This window comes from Platalea leucorodia (genome assembly GCF_965183815.1).
Source record: "Platalea leucorodia genome assembly, chromosome: 6".
NCBI classification, from domain to species: domain Eukaryota; kingdom Metazoa; phylum Chordata; class Aves; order Pelecaniformes; family Threskiornithidae; genus Platalea; species Platalea leucorodia.
Genome location: NC_138828.1, coordinates 1,377,595 through 1,400,337, shown reverse-complemented (window position 1 = coordinate 1,400,337; position 22,743 = coordinate 1,377,595). Strand labels below are relative to the sequence as shown.

Sequence of the window (22,743 nt, the reverse complement as noted above, 5' to 3'; positions counted from 1 at the left end):
ACCTTAGAAATCCTGCTACCTTGGACCCAGTCAGGAACACAAGCTTCCAATATTCTTCCCCTGGGGCTGGGCCTAGGTGCGGCCCAGACTCAGTAACGATGCCTTAATAAAAGCAATACTACAGCAGTACTCCAACTTACGTACGAACGGCTGCCACAAATCACTAGGAGATGCTGGAGGGTGTCAGTAGCCAATGCTGACTTCATGGAGGCAAACTCTTAAATAAGCCGGGCAAAGAGGTAGAAAGTAAAACAGACACGGTGATCAAAAGAAACTATGAGAAAGAAAAGAGGGAAAGGATCAGCCTATTTAAGAGCTGGAACGTGGGAAAGCTACTCATGCCCAACACACAAATACTGTAGTATAACCCTGATTTTCATCTTCAGACCAGGAGATTGCAAGGTTTATAAATATTAAAAGCCTTGGCTTGTTAAAAAAAAAATTGCATTGCAGAGGCCTCCCTGATAGCTGACCATGCATTATAGACCTGACTCTTCCATCTCACGTCTGCTCTTCCTTCCTTTCATCAAGCACCCGTGTCCTTAAGCAGGGCACTCTCCGCTCTATGTAAAGCTTTCGGTCACCACGTAAAATGCGCTCCGCTGTCCTCGCTGCGGCTCGACTAGGCTACTGGAGGTATAAGGGATGATCCTTTCGTAGCACCTCGCCTCTCACCGACACCGGTGGCAGCTACACGCAAAGCGGCCGAGGTAGGATCTTGGGAGTTATTACAATATCCCCATGACTCTAGTACAAAATTAAAAAAAAACTTCCGCAGTTAGGATATACTCCCACTATCACAATAAGAAATGAAGGTTTGTTCACTATGATTTTCAGTTTCAGTTCAAGGTAGGTGAAAGATATTTACCTCAAGCTAGAAAGTTAAAGGGTTTTTTTTTTTAAATGCTCTTACTAAGGATGTAAATGAACTGCCACATGTGGGCCTGCGTTATACTCCAGTCCGCTTCTCTTTGAGTCAAGCACAAACAAGCTTTCAAAGAACCTGAAGGTCAGAACACATGGTAGCTTCTCTTGAAAAGTCTCAAATCTAGACAGGGATTATAAATTTACCCCTCTACTGTCATAAGCTTCCAAAGCGGTTTTCTGTGCTGCGAGCCCGAGTTCAGCACACAACAACACAGACCACATCCTCGTCTGTCAGGACAAACCCAACCTCCTCTTCTCCCAACCAAGAAAACGTTTCTCTTCACTAACTCAAGCGTTAAAAACACAACTACGGGTTTATGCCTCTCTCTGAATACCACAGTAATGTCTCCTGTAGCACGATTATTCCTTCAGCAGCACACACGAGCCAAAAACTGAAAAGTTACACCAAAAATAAGCCTTGTTGTCAGTTCAGTCACACATCCACAAAGAAGGATGGCCAAGATATACCTATCAGAAGAGCCAAATGAGCAGAAGCTAACTGCAGATTAACCCCACGGTACTTCAACTTTATTCAACTGTATTCCCACACAGCACTTGCAACACCAGATTCGGGCAACGGAGACACGACCATGTTCCTCTTCAGCCGACAGCAGCCAAGCCAGCTCAACTTCTGCGGTCAGTACACCTTCTCTGAAGGTGGCCTACGCGCACGGCAGCCAGGACACCGCACGAAACCCTCTAGGCCAACGACCATTTCCGCCTGCATTTGCATTAAAGTTGCTGAAGAGTTAATTTTGGTTTATCCTCTGACAAGAAAGAAATATTGGGAAAAATTATTTCTAACAGAGTCCCGCAACTTCAGTAACGACACAAGCAGAGACTGCGCTTCTACTTAATCTTGTTTCTTCCTCTCCCCAAGGAAGTAGCCTTCACACCAAGGCAAGCCAGAACGTGTCCACTATGAATTACTTGATTACTATCTACCTTTTTAACTCAGAATTTATTTTTGCCCCAGAAGCACCCACTCGCTTTTTGCGGTAAGGACCTCAATGTGAACCTCGGTCTCTACACTAACTCAACCTAACTAGCACACCACAGAAAAATGGCCTTTTTTTCGTTTGCATTTATAACCAACCTAGAGGTGAAACCATTCTTGAAGATTTTACGAGGAGGCAAGGACTGAGCCCTCCAAATTTAACTAAATACTAAGCAGTACTAAGTCTGTCCAGTGAAACAGAGACTAGGCAGATTCTGCCGCCTTAGCAAGAGCAGTTCTCTCAATCTTCACGCTGCCGTCTTTGAACGAACATCAGGAAGTGCTCCACAGGAGAAAAAGAAGCCCTAAAATGGGAAAACAAAACACGCCCCGTGAACACACTGGTCAAAGTTACAACGGAAACAAGTTTCAAGGGAACCAAATTTTACTTCTGGACCCGTACTGGCAACACAAGACAACTACATTGCTTCTACCGACGCGCTAAGACATGATGAACAGCCTCCGCTGCTACCAGAATATTTCAGGGATTCGTGAACAACCGATTCACTCATAGTTTACACTCATCTAAAGTCAGACAAGCCATGCTTGATTTTTGAAGACATTTTACGTGGATACAGTTGGTGTCACGACCAGCAAAAGAACGTGTGATGAAATTATCAAAAGAAAAGTCACCGCATCCCACTCTGAGAAGCAAGATAGAAATCTTCAGTTCGCACGTACAAACCCAATATACCGCTACACAAAATTAATTTCCTAACTGCTTTTCCAAACAACATTAATAAATACCAAGTATTTTATTAATTTGACATATTATGAAGTCGCACATGACAACTGTACTTAAAAATAAAGAAAAAAAAAACAGAAAAAGCTTTCAGTACTCAACGAGACAAGTGAAGCACTGAAGTATTTGTCTGATGGCAGAAAGCCCAGTTCACTTCTGGTCCTCCTACCTCACCACAGAAACCCAACCGCACAGACAGATACTGGTAAAAATGTCTTGTTCGTACATCTGTACCAGTTTCTTACGCACAAACCGAGCAGTTGGGTTAACATGCTGGATGTAATTATGCTAAACAGTTCCAAGGTTCACAAGGAAGTTAACACCAACACTAAGTGTTTTTATTGATTTAAAATGTTAGAGCAACCCAAGTACGGCCATTAAGGAAAAAAAACTACAGGGCAAGCACCGCCAAAAGCACTGTTTAGCTTCAATTTTGAGAGCGGCTAATAAGGTAGCAGCTTCTTGTTACCATAAAGAATACACACAAATATTTTCAAGTCATCTGGCAATGAAATCATGTTTTCATTTGCAAAACCAGCAAAACCACAGGAACAACAAGAAAAAATATAAGATATTTCCTTGAACTACTACAACTAATATAATCAGGAATACGGATCTGTGTCACTTTGAACAGAAGTTTCACTTTACAATTCCTAGGCAGGCCTCTCCTCCTTGGGCTGAAATAACATTTTCACGTTTCCTTCGCAAGAAGCGAAAATGTCATTTATTTCATAACGCGGGCCCCTACTTCTGCAGGGGGAGTAAAAGCAGACTGTACTTAGGGCGACTGGAAACACGGTAAGAGAAATTACACAGGCCTAGCACATACTCGGTGCGACAAACAGGAACACTGGCAAAAAAAAAAAAAAAAGAGAGAGAAAAAAAGCAGAGTTATGACAGCCGGTCGTTCTGCAGAAGGGCTGAAAGCTACAGCAATCTTGCTGCAGCGTCAGCCCCAGGCACGCACGGGGACTCCAGGAGCCCCGGGCCGGCCCCGCAGCGCCGGGCCAGGCGCGGGAGGCCTCCTCCTCCCCGGCTGCACCCCAGGAACCGCGGCTGCGCCCCCCAAGCGCCGCCGACGCCGAGTGCCGCAGGCCCCAGAGGCGCGGGGGGCGGCCCCGCGCTCCCACCTAGGCCCCGCCGTGCCTCTGCGGCCGAGGCCGAGCCCCGGCCGGCCGCGGGGCCGCAGCGGCCCGCCTGCCCTGCGGCGGGAGGGCGGCCGGGCTCCCCGCCAGGCCCCGGGGCTCGGCCGCCGCCTCCCCCCCGCCGACCCGGCGCACCCCTTTGTTCTGCGGCCCTCTCCCGCCCCTACCTCCAGGATGTCCTCCAACACGTACGCCTCCATCGCGGCGGCCGCCGCCTCCGCCCTGCCTCACCGCCCGGCCATGCCCCGCTCCCTCCCTCCCGCCCCCCGCCGTCGCCGGGACGGACGGACGGACGGGCGGGCTGCCGGCCGCCCGGCAGCAGCACGCTCGCTCCCCCCCCGCTGTCAGCACGGGAAGAGGAAATGGACTGTTCCACCCCGCGCAGGGCGGGCACCTACCACCCCGGCGCGGGGGGGCGGCGGCCCCGGGGCAGCGCTCCCACCCGCTCCCCCCGCCCCGGGGGCCGCCCCGCCGCGGCCCGGCCCGGCGCCTCCGCCGGGCTGCTCCTGCTCCGCGCCCCCGCCAAGCACCGGAGGACTGACTGAAAAAATAAAGGAAGAAAAATCTTTTTCATAACGCATTTCCCCGCCCTTACCCAGCCACGAATTCGCTGCTTCTCCTCGCCTCCCCGCTCCGCGGCTCCCGCACGGCCCCGAGCCCCCAGCTCGCCCCCAAAACCATCACCCGCAGCTTCCCAGGCCCCCTCCAGCCATGCGGGGGGTCCCCCCGGCACGGGGGGCTGCTGCCAGCGGCCCCCCCACGCTCAGAGGGCCCGGCCAGCCGGAGGCCCCGGGAGGGACAGCCCCGTTCTGGCCCAACCAAGTCCCCAAACCCACTTCAGGAGGTGTTCCTCGGTCTCCTTCTTGCCATCCTATCCCAACCACCCGTGATAACCAAGCACGCTCCTCAAAAACCTAAGAAAAACACCCCAACCCTTAGATTAAGCACATCTACAGCATGACCCACATTTTTTTCCTATGCTGTGACCCGGCTTCCCATTACAGCAAAACCTCCCAAAACCAGCTAACCTGCCTTAAGCGCGGCGCTACCAACTACTGCATTTCCAACCACCCCATCCTTGTCCCCTCCGCTGCTCCAGGGCGATGCAGGGTGGCAAGAAATCCAAAACCAGCCTGCGACTCCAGTAACAAAGGCGCGGACCGTGCGAAGCCAGGTCTCCGCGAGGTGCTTTGGAGAACCGTCATCGTCTCCGCACTCCTCCGCTGTTTCACCCAAATCATCCAGGGATAACTTGGACGTGACATTTTACACGCTCCTCCGTACCCTAGGGGACGGCGATATCCGTTCTGCACAGAGCAGGTCAAAAATCATTCAGCCATCATATCTGCAGCTCTCCGAATTATTTAATTTTCCAATTCAAACACATACAGCATAATCAATCTTGTCAACCCCACCAAAAAATCTCCTCTCATGAACTCATTCTAGCAGAGCACAGAAGGGTCTAACGGCCAAAGGAATTGCAATTCACATTTTGACTTGAAGAAATCCTAGTAACAATCATTTCTTTTCATCAACATCATCTTTTTCCAAAGAAATACTGTAATGGTAACCAATACTCTAATAACAGCAATATTCTTACCTGGTTTTAGACAGCTGACCAGGCCGACTACTAACAACACAAAGAGAATTTCTAGTTGATCAGTCTAAATTTTAGGCACAGCTATGTTCTTCTGCCCAAAATTCTGTTCTTTAGCCCCCCAAAAATGGGAAATATATCCTACTCGCTATCAAAGTCCCTCATTTTACACAAACTCCACACCTGCTCAGGCACTCCATACTATTTTTCCACTTCAAAGGACATCCCGGATTTCACACTGTTTTTCTAGAATTCATTCAAGGAGCACCCCCTCTACGGGCTAGTCATCGCTGACGCTGTATAACTTCTCTTGAGCCTGTTGTCAGAACTTAGAACATCCTGCATAACTGACGGCACGGAAGAATTTTTATGCTGTTCATCAAATACCTTACTGAACTTCGTCTGTTCAGCCGGTCAGGTTTCCTTGCAGAGGTACTATACTGGAAGAGTTAACTAATAAATCCAGCCGTTACTATTTTGTCTGCTATTCAGCCAATTTGGGGTTTTTTTTGGTTTGTTTTTTGATTTTTTTTTTACGCTCTAAACAATATAGAAAGAAAAATCCAATGACTGGTCCTTATAGAAGGTTACCTCTGAGGACGAGACAACACTTGCCAACATTGACCATAGACTTCAGGCCACTTAGGTTTGTCTTAACAGCGTTTGCTGCGGGATCACTTCCAGTCATGCCTTTCCGACTCCCTATCAGAATTTATTGGGCGTGGGTACCTATGGAAGCGAAAGCTCAGCAATCTCAAGTTAGATAGTCAAGATGATCTGTAGAAGCCTGAGCTGCCTTGAGGGACGTGAATCATACAGACATCTACGCGTCACAGCCTACTTTCCATAGGAAACTGTTGTCCGCGCAAAGAATCACAGGACAGAATTCCAGGGTTCCTCCTGACTAGTGCTTTTAGGTCAGCATTTCTCATACCCTTAGCAGCCCCTCGCAACTGATCCGGTGCCCATGCAACCTAGCAATTATACAGACGTGTCAGCCCAAGTACAGAGCTATCCCTGCCAACTTGCAAGATTCCTTTATATATAAATAAGAACAAAAAAAGGAAAAAACCAGCCACCACCTCCCACCTAACTTGCGTGTCTCAAAAGACTGGTTATTCAGTCTTCTGAGCATCAGAAAGAATTAACAAATACTTTATATCACACACACACACACACAGACGCAGAAAAAGCATAAAACACACAACTTTGCACTGAGATTAAGATACTTTACATATGAGAGCCTTTTCAAATGGAAACACAGCATAACACAGGACCGAAAGAAGTTGTCTGTTCCACACAAAGCAAACTGAATAGCAGCATCTTCTCCGTTTTTACAAAACAAGGGCAAGATTTTCAGGAGGAGAAACAAGCTCACCTCAAGAGCTGAACCATTCCCCATCCCACTCGGGAGACAGCAGAAAGTTCCCATCTGCAACACCCCAACTTCATTTGCGAAACCATAACCCAAAGCGTACTTCAGAGCTCCGCCAGGTGTGTTTCACCATCAGAAACACCACAAGGAGTCGGGTTCTACGCGCGAGCAAGGAGGGCAGCCAACAACCTAACCAGCTAGATACTCCGCTGAAAGCAAGGCACCCTCAACATCCGATGGCTTTCACGCTCAAAATCCCGACGCTCCAATCCCCGTCGTGCCCCTGGTGCTCCCCACCTCCTCCCCTCTCCCGGCCTACCTGCATCCGCAGCCCTCCGGGGCAGGCTGAGAAAGAAGCATTCTTTCCCCAAACGACATCCACTACTTCACTTAGTACTTCGAAAAAAATTTATCGTCTGGAATACCAAATGCCAACAACCCAACATTTTACTTGACACCACTATGAGATCTTCAGTAAAACGTGAAGGCTTTAATGCAGGCTTGCATTCCGTTCCTGCGAGATAAAAAGAGGTATCCGGGGGCGAGAAACCAACCCGACAAAAAACCAAACCTATTTAGATGTCCACGATTCATTTTTTTCATATTTCTACTGTGCGATTGTGTGTTTTAAACACAGGTCAGGAAATGTATCTCAGAGTTTTGCAAAGGTGAACACAAATCCATTTCTTCCCTGCTTTCAAGTCCAGCTCTATGGATTCCTTCAACTGGCCGTTTTTAGGAAAAAAAAGTTATCTTTTTCAAACATCTCAGCTTCCATTTGAAAGCTTCTCCTTATTTTGCCTTACTCCGAAGAGCATCATCTAGTCACTGCTCGCATCAGTTCCCATCCACTACTGAAGAGCAGCCTTCTGAACAAGCGGTACCTTAAAACAAAGCAGCCGTCCAAGTCACGCACATCCGTCGTGTTTCCTTCTTACAGCCCCTTACGCTCCGCAAGCCTCAAACACAGAGAAGCCCTTATGTTCCCCACACGGAAGGTGGGAGAGCAAACATCTGAAGTGCAGCTTGAGGAGACAAACTTAGCACAGCACTGCTTGAAAATGGGGGGGGAAAGAGTCCTATTTCAAGCTACGCTGAAGCGTGTCAGACCAAAGGGAATCCCGAGACAGTATTCGGCAAAAGCCGAAGCCAGGGGTGAGTGCAAATCGAGGTTGGTTTACTCTATGCTATGCTCCCCATACAGCTACTGGTGACTAAAACTAACCGAAAAGCATATGATTTGACCAAAGGGAGAATAAAAGCATCTGCCAGAACACAGCTGCTCACGCAGAACGAAGCGCACAGCGGAGCTATAAATGCTCAAGAGCTAGATAGCGGACTATTTTTATAAAGATTCCCAGGCCACCATGAATTTTGAACGGGCACCGTCAGATTAGGTCACCCTGAAACACAAGCATTGCAACAATTGATCCGAGACAGATTCTGGCATCCAGAAATGTGAGCATTTAACAATTGATCAGACAATTCCCACTTTTATATCACAAAAGCACATTGTTATCTATTTACAGCTGATCAAGCAGTACTGGTCACCAACCGTCCCAAAGCATATAAACACACTTTTTTGTGTGTTTTCACAGTCACAGAGCTCCGTGTCAAGGTTGGGCTGTTGAAACCGTGTCCCACGCGGATGCTAACACCTTACTCAGCGGAACCAGGAGGCGCATTCATTACTGAAAAAACAAATCATTCTGAGATTGGGGGGGGAATAAAAAAAACAAAGAAGAGTTGAATATAGCCCTTCAATACAGTACAAAGTATCTCCCAGTTATCCCCTTCAGCATGGCTTTCCCAAGTATTCCTCTTGCCAGCAGTCCTAACAAGATGACCTCAGACACAAGCAAAACGTTCCTGTGAGAGCTAAGACCAAAAAGCAGAGTGGGTTTCCAGGCAAAGTTTTGTGACATTCCGATTTTCTGCTAAGCGTAGACCGCCAAGAGGCAAAAATCCCAGCGCTGTCGCACGGAATACCTTGCAAACCGAGGCATATATCGCAGACGAAATGTATTTGAACATCTTGAATGTGACGGAATACACTTGCAAAGAGAAGACTGTCATTTCATATAGATTTGAAATATCCATGAGATCAGCAAACTCAATCCTTAAAGGGGAACATTCCATCATTAAAACCTTCAAGTGACCAAGTTTCCTATTCTAACACGAAACAAAAACCCATCATGACGTGAGATACATGAGCGCTGGTTTATATGCTAGAGAAACACGCCGTGTGCAAGTAGCATTCAGATAGTCTTTCAAGCACAAGTTTGAAGCAGCCTTTGGGAAAGCTACATGAGTGAGCAGCACATCCACACGAGCAGCAGTAAAGCTGTCAATACGGTAGTGTAGTACCTAGGAACTCAGCCCCCTATAGATTCTGTACCGAGCTTCATCACTGGTACTGGGAGAGCACTCCCATTACGGCTTAAGGGGAGAGCAAAAACCATGGCTAAGACAAGAAATCACCTACAGTATCATCAACAACAATCAATGCAATGTCTTCACGAGTCATCACACACCGAAGGGATGACTTCATGTCGTCTGGCCTTTCTTTACTCTGTCTTGAAGGCTACAGAAGTGGATCACCAAAACAGCTCTTGAAATGCAACAACCTCACGTAACGCTAGGAAGCCTGTGTCCCTCCAAAACAGATGCAGTTACTGAAGCTATTCTGTAGTAAAGAATATGCAGTCTCCAAAATTATCTTCAAGATAGCACAGGGAAAAGAAAATAAAAAAAAAAAGGCAAGAAACCTAAATTAATTGGGAGACACGCTAGCAGGTAAACAACTCAAAACGACACGCTACAATTACCTACCACCCAACGTACATCTCCTCCTTCTGCTAACACTAGCTTTCAGCTTTGTGTCGGGTCCATTTCTTCCTTTTTTGGAGAGCGATGCTACTCCTGCCCACATTCATTTTGCCGGACTGAGCCAAGTTCCTCCTATCTGCTCTCAGGGTAAAAATAGAGTTTTTCAAAATCCTCTACAACTAAGTCAGAGCTGAACGTTTCCCCAGACAGACACCCCTAGGGGTACACGCTATTCCCGATAAGCTCACTGCCTTGTGAAATTGCGGTAGTGACTATCAGCCTTCATTAGGAACTACATCCCCACCTGTGTATATACCTTTCGTCACTCCATCATATCAATAGCTAGTTCACATAGCCACTAATCATCATCTTCTCTGCTCCTTCTCATATTATCTTTTTGTTTTTTTTAAATACCAAAATCTTGTTATACTGCAGAAGCACGACCGCTATTGCGTAGTAGTTTGCATCAGTTATCACTTGGTGCATTTTGTAAAGTCCCTTACTTCTGTCGATACCAAAAAAAGAGCTTTAAACCTACTGTTTCAGCTTCATCAAACTCCCTATTCTTAATCTTCAGTGGTTAGTGATGACAGAAAATCAAGTCAGTCCAAAACCTAACCTCAGGAACCATCCGAAGTCATGACCCTCATCTGCCTTTTCTATTTTCACACAGTATATCGTTTTCTTTTTCCTCAGTTCCTACAGCAATCGCATCTCCGCAGTTGCCAACCTGACTGAATTTCCAGCATCCTTCAGGTAGGTGCTTTAATGAATTTCACATCCACGGAATCTACTTTATTCCTTTTTTTTTTTTTTTATTGGGGGTGAGGGCACGCAGGGATGACAGGCTTTAACCTGATAAAATCTACCATTTTTAACACAGACTGTTATTCTAATATCTTTTTATTCCTTTATTCTTATAACTCAGTGTCTCCTTCTGGGCATTTCAGACTTTTCTGCCAAAAACTGCAGCGGAGCAGCCACTGAGTCTCACAATGCCAAAACGATCCTTGCTGCCCACCCTTACTCGCACACCACCCTTGTCTCAGCTCCCACAGATAAGGAAGCTTCCGTAACAAATCCACATATTTTTCTTCTGTAACAACTATGTAACAACTTTTTTGACTGTCCGAAATTATTTCCCACTCAAAAACCAAGCTTTCTGCTAAGACAGATCTTTCATTTCTGTCCAGCATATTCCTCCCTTGGCCCAGGGCAGCAGCAAGGCATTCAAGACCCTCCTGCCACATTCAGCATTTTCTGTTCATTCGGCGTTATTCATCTTGGTAAGCAAATAACACTGGAGAGGATGGAATGCTATTCCTTAAGGGGCCTTAACATGGTATTCTTGAGACCCAGGTTTCCCACAGCTCCAAGAAAAGTCGTATCTTTGAAAGGTGTCTGTACTTTACTACCTCTCAAAGTGCCAAGATAAACACATCCTGGGCTTTTTATGTCAATTTAAAAGACTGCATAAAACTAAAAAGGTTTCAAGACTGACTGCTGACAACAGACTCGGATGTTTACGACCTGCCTGATGGAATAACGCTGCCCGATTCCCTTCCACAACCCTGCTCGGATCTGCTCTCCCTTAACAGAAGCACTACGCTAGCAACGTATACTTGGCAGCTTGCATGAAACATTTCAGGTTCTGGTGGGTCAGGGAAGACGATGACTCCGGATCCAGAGAACCTTTTTCAAATAGATATTATCTCCTCCCAGTAACAGCAGGAGGATTTCAGCATTCACGCTGCATTACCGTTTCATAGAAGATTTCTCATTCAAGGGTCGGTAAATAAAGGCAAATCGCTTCCACCAACCGAAAAAAAGTTAGCGACGTAATGCCAGGAAACTAAGGGAACTATCAGGATTCACCGACAGCACCTGCAAGGTCAAAGCAAAAAAAAAAAAAAAAAGCACTTTGTCCAAGACAAGGAATGCCAACAGCTAGCTCTGTCTAAAGGGAGGCTGCAATGCTCAAGTCGAGTCAGAAGTTAATAGTCTTAAATTCCATGAGCAGCCTCTTATTCTTACACCATCAATCTCTAAACAGAAGGTGGGTGCACAATATAAAAATATTTCTGAAATAAGTCTTCATCTATGCCTAAATAAAAGTGACATCTAAATAAAGTTTTATAGCGTAGCAAGTAAGCAGCATTCTGGCAGAGAGAGAGAAACCCTTCTAACCAGCAAAAAGCCTCCTTCCCCACGACGTGGGCAATCAGCCCTATTATTTCGGATTTCAATTCTGGAAGGCAAAGCTAAGCATGGAAAAAGGAGGAAAGACAATATCGTTAGTCGTCCATAGCACCGCCCTGAAGACGAACCTAACCAGAAGGTCATTAAAAAGCAACGGTGCCAAGATATATTCCTGCGGTTCTGCCTTCTCATTTCTCCAGCGCGTTGTCTCTCTGATTGGAGAAGCCCCTGCGATTTTCCTACGGAGAAACTGCCCGGGGCAAATTCAAACAGAACGGACACCAAGGTGCCAAAGTGACACAAAATTACATAGCACTACATAAGCATTTTAAAAGTGGTTTTCATCACAAGTGTAAGATTACTGGCACATATTTTTGTCTAAAGGGAGCTTTCTGTAAGAAAAGCTCCTCCAAGTTCTCCACTTCAAGTACTCCACGTTTTCACTGAGTAACACTACGTTCCAAGCCTGTAGCCCAAGAACTTTCAACGCGCTGAAGAAATCTGGTTTTGGGCCAAACACAAGTAAGATAGGGAACATGTTCCGAAAAGACAACAATTTGGGACAGGGAGGATCCTTCTTCAAACAAATTGAAACATATTCCTTTCCCGTTCCACATGTGAAATATTAGCGACAGGAAAGCTACGGATAATGTCAGCAGCATTGGAACAGCCTCTAAACAGAGCACTAATTTCTCACACATAGGAGTCAGATACAGTCCAACAACACTCACGCTAACGCCTCTCGAATTCCAAGATAGGTCCTAATCCAAGATAGCTTCACATTATTATGTGAAAATTTGAGCACAAGGTCAAAACCATCCTCATTTAACATATGCTCTATCTCTGCACTCTATTTGATACGCAAGGAGGAAAACATCCCTACTTCAGGAGAAGCCGCTCTTTATTTTCACCCGATTAACACTGGTATGCAAGCTCCCAAATACAGACGCTTTCTCTTATACCTGCTGTAACACAATATATTTTGGGCAATTTTGGCTATGCACTCGCAGAACAGAATTAACGAGTAACAACGCAAACCTCAGCTACCCTAAAAAGGACTGGATGCACCATGCAGGAGGCTAGTGCCTTATTTCCACTTCTTCAGTCATTAAGCTTACATGAATATACATTGGAAGTTGTCTAATGTTTTTAATCTAAGCACTTTTTGCAGGTAACAGCTGTGAGCCACTGGAAGTTCTTGAATAGTTTAAGTGCAAATATTCCCCACACAGAGTTAGGAAACCTTCAACCAGAAAAAGCCACTTTCTAGCACAAAACTCTCCTCCTCCTTTTTAAGTGCCTAGTCCATCGTTTTCTTCAATGCATAATAATCCAATTAAGTGAACATCAGTATCTAGTATTTCCATGTCAAATTCTAATCCAGATCTGCTGGATCAGGATGTCCCCGTCTCCCTTTTCCCAGCTACGAAACAGATATTTGTTTCGACAGGTCTACATTCAGGTAGGCTGTTGGTAATGAATTTGGACTTGGCTAATACCAGATTTTGAGACCTGTCCTAACCGGCATGGAAACAAGCAGGACCCATAATAACGTGCGTTACGTTTCTTTCTTTTGCAAAGCCCTCAATAATCCGAGTTACTTCGCCGGCGTCTTCAAATTCACAGACTAAAGGGCTAGAAAACCTGCTCCACTCATTGAGAGCAGTACCAAGTCTGGAATTGAACAGAAAGCAAGCTGGTAAAAAACGATGAAGATGGAAAAATACATCAACTGAATAAAAACAATGAGAGACTTTTGTGTTCTCTATATTCTTTCAATACGGTTGTTCACGTCTTGATTCATCTGAAGTTACCTGGGAGATCAAGACAGACCGGGGAACACAGAGCAGAACTGACAGTGCTTGCTATCGGTGTAACTGAACCAGCTGCCAGATCGAAATACTTGTACCTGAACGCTGCTTGTTCGCCGAGTTTGGTACCTCCTGCTCGCCATCGCTCTCTGCAGCTGCCTGAAAGGAGGCTGGAGCCGGGGGGGTCGGTCTCTGCTCCCCAGGAACAACCGATGGGACGAGAGGGAACGGCCTCAAGCTGCGCCAGGGCAGGTTTGGGTTGGATATTGGGAAAAATGTCTTCCCCCAAAGGGCTGTCAGGGCCTGGCCCAGGCTGCCCAGGGCAGGGGCTGAGTCCCCATCCCTGGGGGGATTTAAAAGCCAGGTAGGTGTTGTGCTGAGGGACATGGTTTAGTGGTGGGCTTGGCAGAGCTGGGTAAACAGTAGGACTGGACGATCTTAAGAGTCTTTTCCAACCTTAACGATTCTATCGTTCTCTCTCTTCTTTGTTGGGTCTTCAGAAATAAAATCACAGGTTCAGTTTATCTCAGACTACCAGAAGAAAGACACAACAATTAACTCGCAAACATTTGCCCTTCTCAATTCAAGAGGCACTCACAGTAAGAGCCTGATTTTAGCCCAAGACTAACGCTAAAGGCTTTAAATGGTCGAAAACCAAAAAATCTTCAGCAGATTTCAACAGCATAGCTAGACAACTCACCACCCTGACAGCTGAGGTCCCCCTTCAACCCAATGTGTGTGCACCCTCCCTCCCACAGCAGGACCTCTCCCCCTCCACTGGCATTGACATTATATCATACACCCAGAGCCTACAGGAACTATTTTATTATGACAAAATGTAAAAAATGCACTGGAAGTTCACAAAGAGTTAAAAAAATAATTAAATATGTCCCAGACTGTGCACAATACTTCTGTTACAAAACTAATGGCTCAAGTTATTTCTATTAACAAGTATTCCAATGGCTTGGAAAGACTGCATACTCCGCAACACCCATCTCTAGATTACAATGAAAGCCGCCACCACCACAGACATCTGCCTTTCTTGAAAATATTTTGGGGATTTTTTTTAGATGTAAAAATAGGGGGTTTAAATTAAAATTTTTTGAGAGTACTACTAGTAACCTTACCTCAGATCTAATTCGCTCAAGGAAGTGCTTACTAGGTGGCACTACTTCACACACTTCTTCAAAAGCAGTAACATGGATAAAGTTATGGAAGGCAAAGAGATTTGCAACCTAACCGAGGTTTTGGCCGTACACTGACATACTACGTGATGCCGGGACAGAACAGCACGCAACAGCTCCGAAGCACAGGAGGAATGAGCATCTGTATCCATTTCATAACAAACCCTGCACTTGGCAGAGGCGTTTCATGAACGCTCGGCTAAAGGGGGTATATCGAGTCCCACAGAGGCGAACAAGGCACGTCCAGAGCTGATCAAACACCTCAGTTCCAGACTCGAAAGAAAAACCAACCCAACAGAAAACTGCACGCAGCTTTCTCTCCCCCTTTGTACCCACTTGACCACCCTTCAGACAGATCACAGCCCGGTGACCTGCCGCAGAGATAGCTGCCAAAACCCCGGCAGCGTCAACGCGCAGCTGGGCAGAGCTCAGAGGACAAGATTCCCCCTTCTTGGCAGCGGTAAGCGGTCAGATCAACTCATCACATTATGCCATCCCGTATCCTAAATGTTTTTTGCAGAACGCAGCTTTGGTGCACGTACTAGCATGTTTCTAAATACCCACCTCAACTCAAAGACACATGTACGTTTAGAGTGATTCTACACAGAAGTGGTGTAGAAGCATAAACGTTTCCCCCCACACGCAGGCTTCAGAAAAGCCCTTTTTCAAAGTTTAGCACAAAGTTTGCCACTATATTTATCACTGAGGAGATCCTTTACCAAGCTGATGCTTCACAAAAATACCAGCATGCTGTTATGCCAACTTTCACTTCTGTTAGCGACTGAGATGGACAGAAGGCGTATGTTCATCTATCTAGCAGCCTGGTACATTGAAAGTGCTCTTTTTCTTCAGACTAGCTTGGTTATTTGTATTACGATTACCGTACTGCTCACAATTGTGCTTTGTGACTATTTTATACTAGCCAGCGTACCAAGTGACTCCTTTGCTGCACTGCGCTAAATGACGCCAAAGAGGCGATGGTGATGCTCAAAAGTGCGGCAACATTTTAAGAAAATATTGCTTCGTTCCTCTCTTTCTCCCTATCCTTAATACGCTGCTTTCAAGAACCTGAACAAATACCAGAGACAAAAAAAGTCAGCGCTGATTTTATCTCAAGAAGGTTTCGAGTTCTAAAGCTGCACACAAAAAAAAAATATAAATATTCTGCGTGATTTATCTTTCCAGGACTGCTCCAGCCACTTTCAAATAAAAGATCCAAAGGAAGCATCAAGAGGACTGCTTTGCCCTTCGACGCAAAAATTCTCACAGATCTGTACCATTCGGAACAATTCGAGTCCTGAAAGACAATGCAAGCGTTTCTTTGACAGGCGTTTAAATGAATAGCTCCACCGAACAAGGCAGTCCTCATCCCTCCTCCCCGCCTGAGTTCCTGGCTCTTCGCTGCGTCAGCACAAGCCCTTGCGCGACCGCCTGACAAACTGGATCGAGAAACAGATGGACTGTAAACATGCTTTTTCTGTGGCTGAGGTTTTTTCAACGAAATCATTTCCCAAGCGGCTGGGAGGAGCAATGAATGCCTTTTTTTTTTTTTTTTTTTTTTGGCAGCAGCATGCTCACTGCAACCTTCCTACGAGCCCAATTCCCCCGACTTCAGTGGGATTAGTACCCACGCTGACACGGAGCCTGAACAACACTGAGCACTTGAGGTGAAAAAAATTAAGTCACATCATGACTTGAAATTTGAAACTTCGTTAAAGCATTGTTCACCGTTCTGTGGAGGAGAGCAATTCACACCTGCAGAACAGCATAAAAAAGGAAAATTCCGCTGGCAAAGCATTTCAGGACAAGACTGAACAAAAAGAAAGAAATACCTGAGGTTTTGAAATGATAAAGCTCAGGGACAGGAAAACACCTAAGTCACCAGACACCTGCCAGACACAGATGTACTAGGGACCTCCAGCTTATCGCAACGTGTTTTGCTCTATTCCTGCGTGTGGGAAAAACTGGGAGGATAAGAACGACCTTCCTCCTCTTATCTCTGATTCACTCCCTGCCCTAGAGAGAGGTTTCAGATGTTCCCCTTCTGCTGAGGCTGTAATCCACAAAACAGTTCCTGCAAAGAAGGACAGACGTACAGGCTTAGAAACAACCACTCCTTTTTCATTAGGGCAAGGGGAAACAAACCTGAGCTCAAATACGAGGCAGCCTCCTTGGCAGCAGAAAGAAGTCGTATCACTGTGTGAAACATGCCTTGAATTTTAACCTAAAAAAAAAAAAAAAAAAGAATCCGGACGCTTAATTTTGTGACTGTTTCAAGTTGAACTTGAAGAGAATGGAGGCCAAAACCCCAAACTGATATTCTCAATCGTGGTATTTCATCATATTTCTTAATACTCCAAACTTCCTCGTAGCACCTCAACAGCTGCATATTCGGACACGTTATCCATTCTTGATGATTAACACCACAAAGACCTAAGATATAGGGCTAGGACAGGGGAAAAAGATAAAATCAAGGTTTATTTCAGCTCATTTCCTAGAATATACCATTATACTCCTAAGGCTTGAGGATTCAGTGAAAACACACCAGAGGAAAAACACCTGCACATCAAACACCAGTAATCTGAATTTGTTAAAAACTGCTTTGGGTAACACAAACAAAGTCATCGTAATTACAACATTCAGCCTAAAAGAAAATACTGCAAGCGCAAACAAAGATGTATTAAAAACATGCTTGGTTTCGTGGCTGGTTTTTAGCCTGGTATATACCTATTACCTAATATGAAAATAAGGTGACACAACAGGTAAGTAATACCTCCACGTGGCTTTAGCCCTTCAGAGAGTTATGAGCTTAGGACTGCGTATGGGGGGTGGGAAACGTGGCTGGAAAACATCTCAAATATTCAGATAACCTCTCTGAGTGCTGATTAACACAAAGCACTAACAGCTTAGTGAAAACAGAGAGGAAATGCTGCCCTTCATTGGTCAAGCATGTATTTTTGTCAAATATTCCTGTTGACACTGCACGACGACGGCGTAGAGGCCACCAAAATTCATGCAGTAACGCCACGGCATATTGACATTCACTGGCACGGCTAACCACACGTTAAGGAAGGCTTTTCTCCCCTAAGTACAGGTCTTAGTTAAACGACCTCATCCAAACCATTTGCTAGGATGAAGCCCTCATCCAAACCATTTGCTAGCATGAAGTCCTGCCCCACCCAACAACGAGTATTCTTCCTCAAAACATCAAAAGTTATTGACATGACAAAAAAGTCCCCCATAGGTACAGAAGCTCGACAGATACAGCCTATCTTCCAAGATGTTATTCCAACTCGGTCACTTAAAATGCCATATCAAGAAACCAGAATCATCATTTAAGGAAAAAAAAAAAACCAACCCAAACCAAAACAGAATGTCTACCAAGGCAGACGCAGATTCTGCCTCAAATGGGCTGAAAAACTAATATTAAATATCTGTGCCATTTTTTTTTTAACTCCAAGTTAAAAAGGCTTGTTCCTTTGACCTCAGAAACAAAGCCTTCTTACTTGTCTTGGATCTGCAGCATTGATTTTTCAATTCCTAAATCCAATTTCCCAATCAGCTATATCCTAAATAAGCACAAATAGTTTTGTTTTTAAAGCACAGATTGAGGAAAAAACCAAACATACATCATCCCATTTGCCTTCAAAGTTGACAGACGAGGAAATAACGCTCAGCTAAATCTCTTCCAGAGAAATCATTCTCTTGAAAGAACTAAATTACTGGCTTCAAATATGGGGTGTTTGGCTCCAGCCTGCACACAGGAGTTCTGTTTATCAGGACCTTTCCTGGAGAAGTAGCGGAGGAAGTAAACAAATTCACATAGTGCCACAATACCTAACTCCACCTTCTGCAGTGGCCATTTTATGCAGGGGGCTTCTTTTTAAACCCAGATATTCACCAGTAACTTCAATTGCATAGCGCAGACGAAGAAATCTTTTAAGACTTTTCTTTTTTTTTTTTTTTTTAGATATGCACTCGGTGTAACCAGACACCGTTTATCAGCTCCGCATACCTAGACTCTCTGCCATGCACACAAAGACACGACTTAATCTTTGCTTACCACCTCAGCCAGTTCACGGTACTCTCCATCTCCTAACGAGCATCTGAATTCTGGGCATGTAACTCCCTGAGATAAGGGGCCATATGCTAGTCATCGTCTATAGGGCGATGCCAGTAATGACCGAAAGGCGGTTAGCAGGGAATGGCGAAGCCAGCCACGTTGTTCTTCCCGTTTTCCAACCTGATTTTGTTGGAACCGAGCCTGGGGAACAATGAGGAAGGGATGCTGACCGTTTTTGGCTCACGCTTTCTGGGGTCACCTACAGCAGATTTCACTGCTGTGAAACTCGGCTGCGGGATTCACCTGCCGACAGCCCTGCATTTCAGGGGTCTTTGAGCCACATCCTTTACGCACGCCCAGGCAATCTCTAATTCCGCTCATCTTCCGAGACAATTAATGGATGATGACTCTTGACAGATACATGACATCACACTCGCCATATCCCTCACGCAAGAGAAAACACACATCTCACCCTTAGCACCAACCCAGTTCAAATATTCTCTCTAAGAGCGGGGTTTGCGCTGGGAGTACGTAACGTACAGGGGAGAACCGGCGTTTCGGAGGCGTCACCGTAAGGTTCTCTCTAGGGATGGAAAATAAGGCTGCCACAGACACTGCTGTTTTCGCAGTCGCATCAGTTCAACTGATGTAAGGTAACTCTTGCTACGCCAAGATATACATTATAGTAACTATACTGATAAGGAAAATGCCCAAATCACCTGAGGTCTTACACGAGTTTGTTTTTTTCCGAAGGGATTTCACTATTATTTCTTCTTTTGAAGGGAATTACCAAAACAGTACAGGCAAAACACTGCCAAAGTAGCCAGAAAGAAAAGAATTACAGCGTAAACAACGCGGCAGAATACGAGACTGAACCGTACATCAGGATGTCACACGCTAGCAAGGACGGAGCCCAGTTATTGGAGTGTTCGGCCCTGTATTTGAAGACGCAAGGAGAAGCAAATAATGGTAGCGCAGGGAACGTGTCATACAGCGGCCAAGCGAGACATACTGGCTCTTTAGCAGCCCTGCAGAATCCAAGGGCCTTATTCCACGATTCTAATTAAGATGGCTGGAATTAAATAAAAAAATTGTAACATAAATGCTGTGTTTCAAATCAACAGCTTACTTGAACACTTAAGCTGTTAAAGCCTTTTACAATTCAAGTATTGCAACCGTGTCCCTGTGACGCTCTTGAAATCACACCAGTAAGCCCAAATTTTCAGATTAATGCCTTATATCTAAAGCTGAAGAAGTTACGAGTAGCTTCTTCTGCATGAAGAAGTTCTAGAGGACCGGTGGTGTTGTGTTGCTTTATTTACTTCATCTTATTACTGCAGTTCACTTACTAATTCAATTGCAGCTGAAAAAACAAAAATGAACTTTTACTTCCAGCAGCTACAAGGCCCACGTAAAAACAAGAACGCTTAAGAAACAGCCAAAACGTCTCACAAACAGCCTTTACCTAGGGCAGCGCTGTCAGGTAGAGCTAACGTGATCGAGGATTACGTTCAGGAAAGCTAATTTGCACGTCGTATGAGAATCCAGGAACAAACTCTACCAGTCAGGAAAAATAAAAGAAAGAACAGAAATTAACACACGCAACTCCAAGACTGATCTGCATCTAATCATCACGAGACTTTTTGCTCACAGAGAAAACTGAACTTAGCAACGCTTAAAATGGATATGATATTAGGAAAAGCAATTATAAATTTCACTGCCAGCAGCAAACATCCTGTAAGTTCAAAGACTTGAAATAAGCTGGTAAACAGTTTTTATTATACAATTAAACCCGTCTGTGTTTAATAAGAGAAGCTGTAGTGCACTCCGGACATCAGATTTTTAAGTAGCGACTCGCTACTAGGACTTGCTCGTTTTTTGCACTATTTCACTATTTATTGAAGGCAAACGTTTTAACAAAATCAGTATGTACAAGAACGCTTTGTAGAAACCTGCATATTTATGGTTTTTATTAGAGCCTGTTTAGAGGAACTGCTAAACCATGTTTTCACCAAAAGACAAAAAAAAAATCAACTAAAAAAGTTACCAAACAATAATTATGTTCCCAAGCTTCACATTACACGTCAGCTTTCATTTGTCCAACCTGTTCCCCTCCCCCCCCTCCTTTTTTTTTTTTGACTCATGTCCTGAAAATCATTCTTTTAAGCAGCTCGGCAGACGGACCTTTGACTTGACCTAAGGCACAAATCTGACGGGCAGTTTTCTTCCTATTTGTTTCATATATTTACATATCAATAATAAGCCATGCCAAATAGGGGGTGGAGGGTACACTGTACAAAGCCCCACTAAAAAGGAAAAGCAGCTTCCCATTAGGGATGCAGTGAATAGACTGGCTCGAGAATACAGTCTTGCTCCTCACGCCGTTCTGACGGAGAAGAGAGACGCACCTTCATCTCACCCCGAAACATCTAACATGTCAACCGATTACATTTCCCGTATGTGTCACTGCACCTATCCAATTTTTGCCTGGATGCACGCTCCCCGTGAGTTATCACCCAATCGAAGCGGCACTGCAGTCCTATTTAACAACAATACGGCTCCTTAAACAGCTGAAGAGCCTGCCTCTATGAAAACCGAACAATTTGGCTTGTTGTACGTCATCGTTCATAAACGAAGGCCAGGATTCTGCCAGGAAGCATGCAAGCTGGCCTCCCCCAGTCTGTAACTCCTCCTGTCATTCTTCTCTTACCTTAAGATTCCTCTTCCTGCGTACCAAAAAGAGTTCCCATTTTTTAATTAACCGGTGGTTAGGGAAAAAGCAATCGGCCATTTACAGACAACACTGGACCGTGCTACCTAGACTCTCGGTGTTTTGGCAAGCAGCAATTTGCTGCAGCTTCAAAAAGCAACCTCGGAGGTTGCCACGAACATTGTAGTAGGAGCTCATCAAGTTGCTGGTATGAAATTGCAATTTAACTTCTCCCAAAGCTCTATCCAGCGCCTATGCTTCCACACCGAGATCTAACGGCGTTTAGAAACAGGCTCAGATGAAAACATCTGATTACAACTTTTTATTCCATTCCATCAGCTAAGCAACAACAGAGCCAAACAATGTCTTTCCACTCGTGGGGTTTTTGTGATTCAGTGTCTGCCAGGTTTCCGATTGTAACTCCTTTGACTTGTTGCTACCGTACTCCTGATTTTTAGAAGCTGCCTCATTAGCAGTCAACTCTAGAAGTACTTCGCTTCAGAGATTAGAGAAGTCTTAATGTATTAAGCATGGGAAAGGCAAAAAATAGCCCAAGACAAACTGTCTGAAGTTTACAGAGATAAAAAAGGGAACGGTTGGGAGGGAACACCATCTTATGCAGTGTTTCCACAATCACTTCCATTTACAGCAAAACCATAAACTTAGATTTCTTTGTGTTTTTCATTTTATGTGCCTTCCAGACTGCCAGTGGTCAGAAGACCACAATCCAGCTGCTAAAAGCCACGCAAGCTATGCACATCTCAAGCGTGCCTGAACTAAAAAAAAATTTCAAACCCCAAAAAATAAAAAATCCCACAGTAGAAACAAACTTTTTTTTTTTTTTAAAAAAAAGCATCTAAAAGCCAAAATTAAACATCAGGTTGCTTTCAGAAAAGGAAAGCTCCCTTTCGCTGAGAACACTCAAAATACATTTCCTCCCCAGGAGCTGCTGGGAACTACTTTGAAGTCAGATCCTCCGCTCCATTCATCAGGCCATCCTCATGTTCACATTCCTAAAAACTGTGTTTTCAGCTGTGCGTATTCTACAAGCCGTATCATTTCACCCTGAAGTCAGTGCGACAAAGACTAGAGCAGTTTTTTTACAAGCAACCTGAATGATCAAGAAGAAGAATTATTATAAACGATGCTGATACATGACAAAAC

General features: G+C 44.9%; 1 protein-coding gene across 8 annotated transcripts in view; it reads right to left on the bottom strand.

Annotated features, from left to right (window-relative positions):
• Positions 1-22,743, bottom strand: part of ANKRD17 (ankyrin repeat domain 17) — a 95,982-nt gene that overhangs the window by 70,635 nt on the left and 2,604 nt on the right. For 2 of the 8 annotated variants that reach the window (XM_082316190.1, XM_082316191.1), the window contains exon 1: positions 3,979-4,051. The exons of 5 other annotated variants lie outside the window; for them this stretch is intronic. In XM_082316190.1, the coding sequence (XP_082172316.1) occupies positions 3,979-4,011 (33 nt within the window). In that variant the 5' untranslated portion in view covers positions 4,012-4,051. Of the gene's footprint in view, positions 1-2,023; positions 2,045-3,978; positions 4,052-22,743 lie in introns of those variants that run through there. One more of the 8 variants, XM_082316193.1, reaches the window with a different exon arrangement.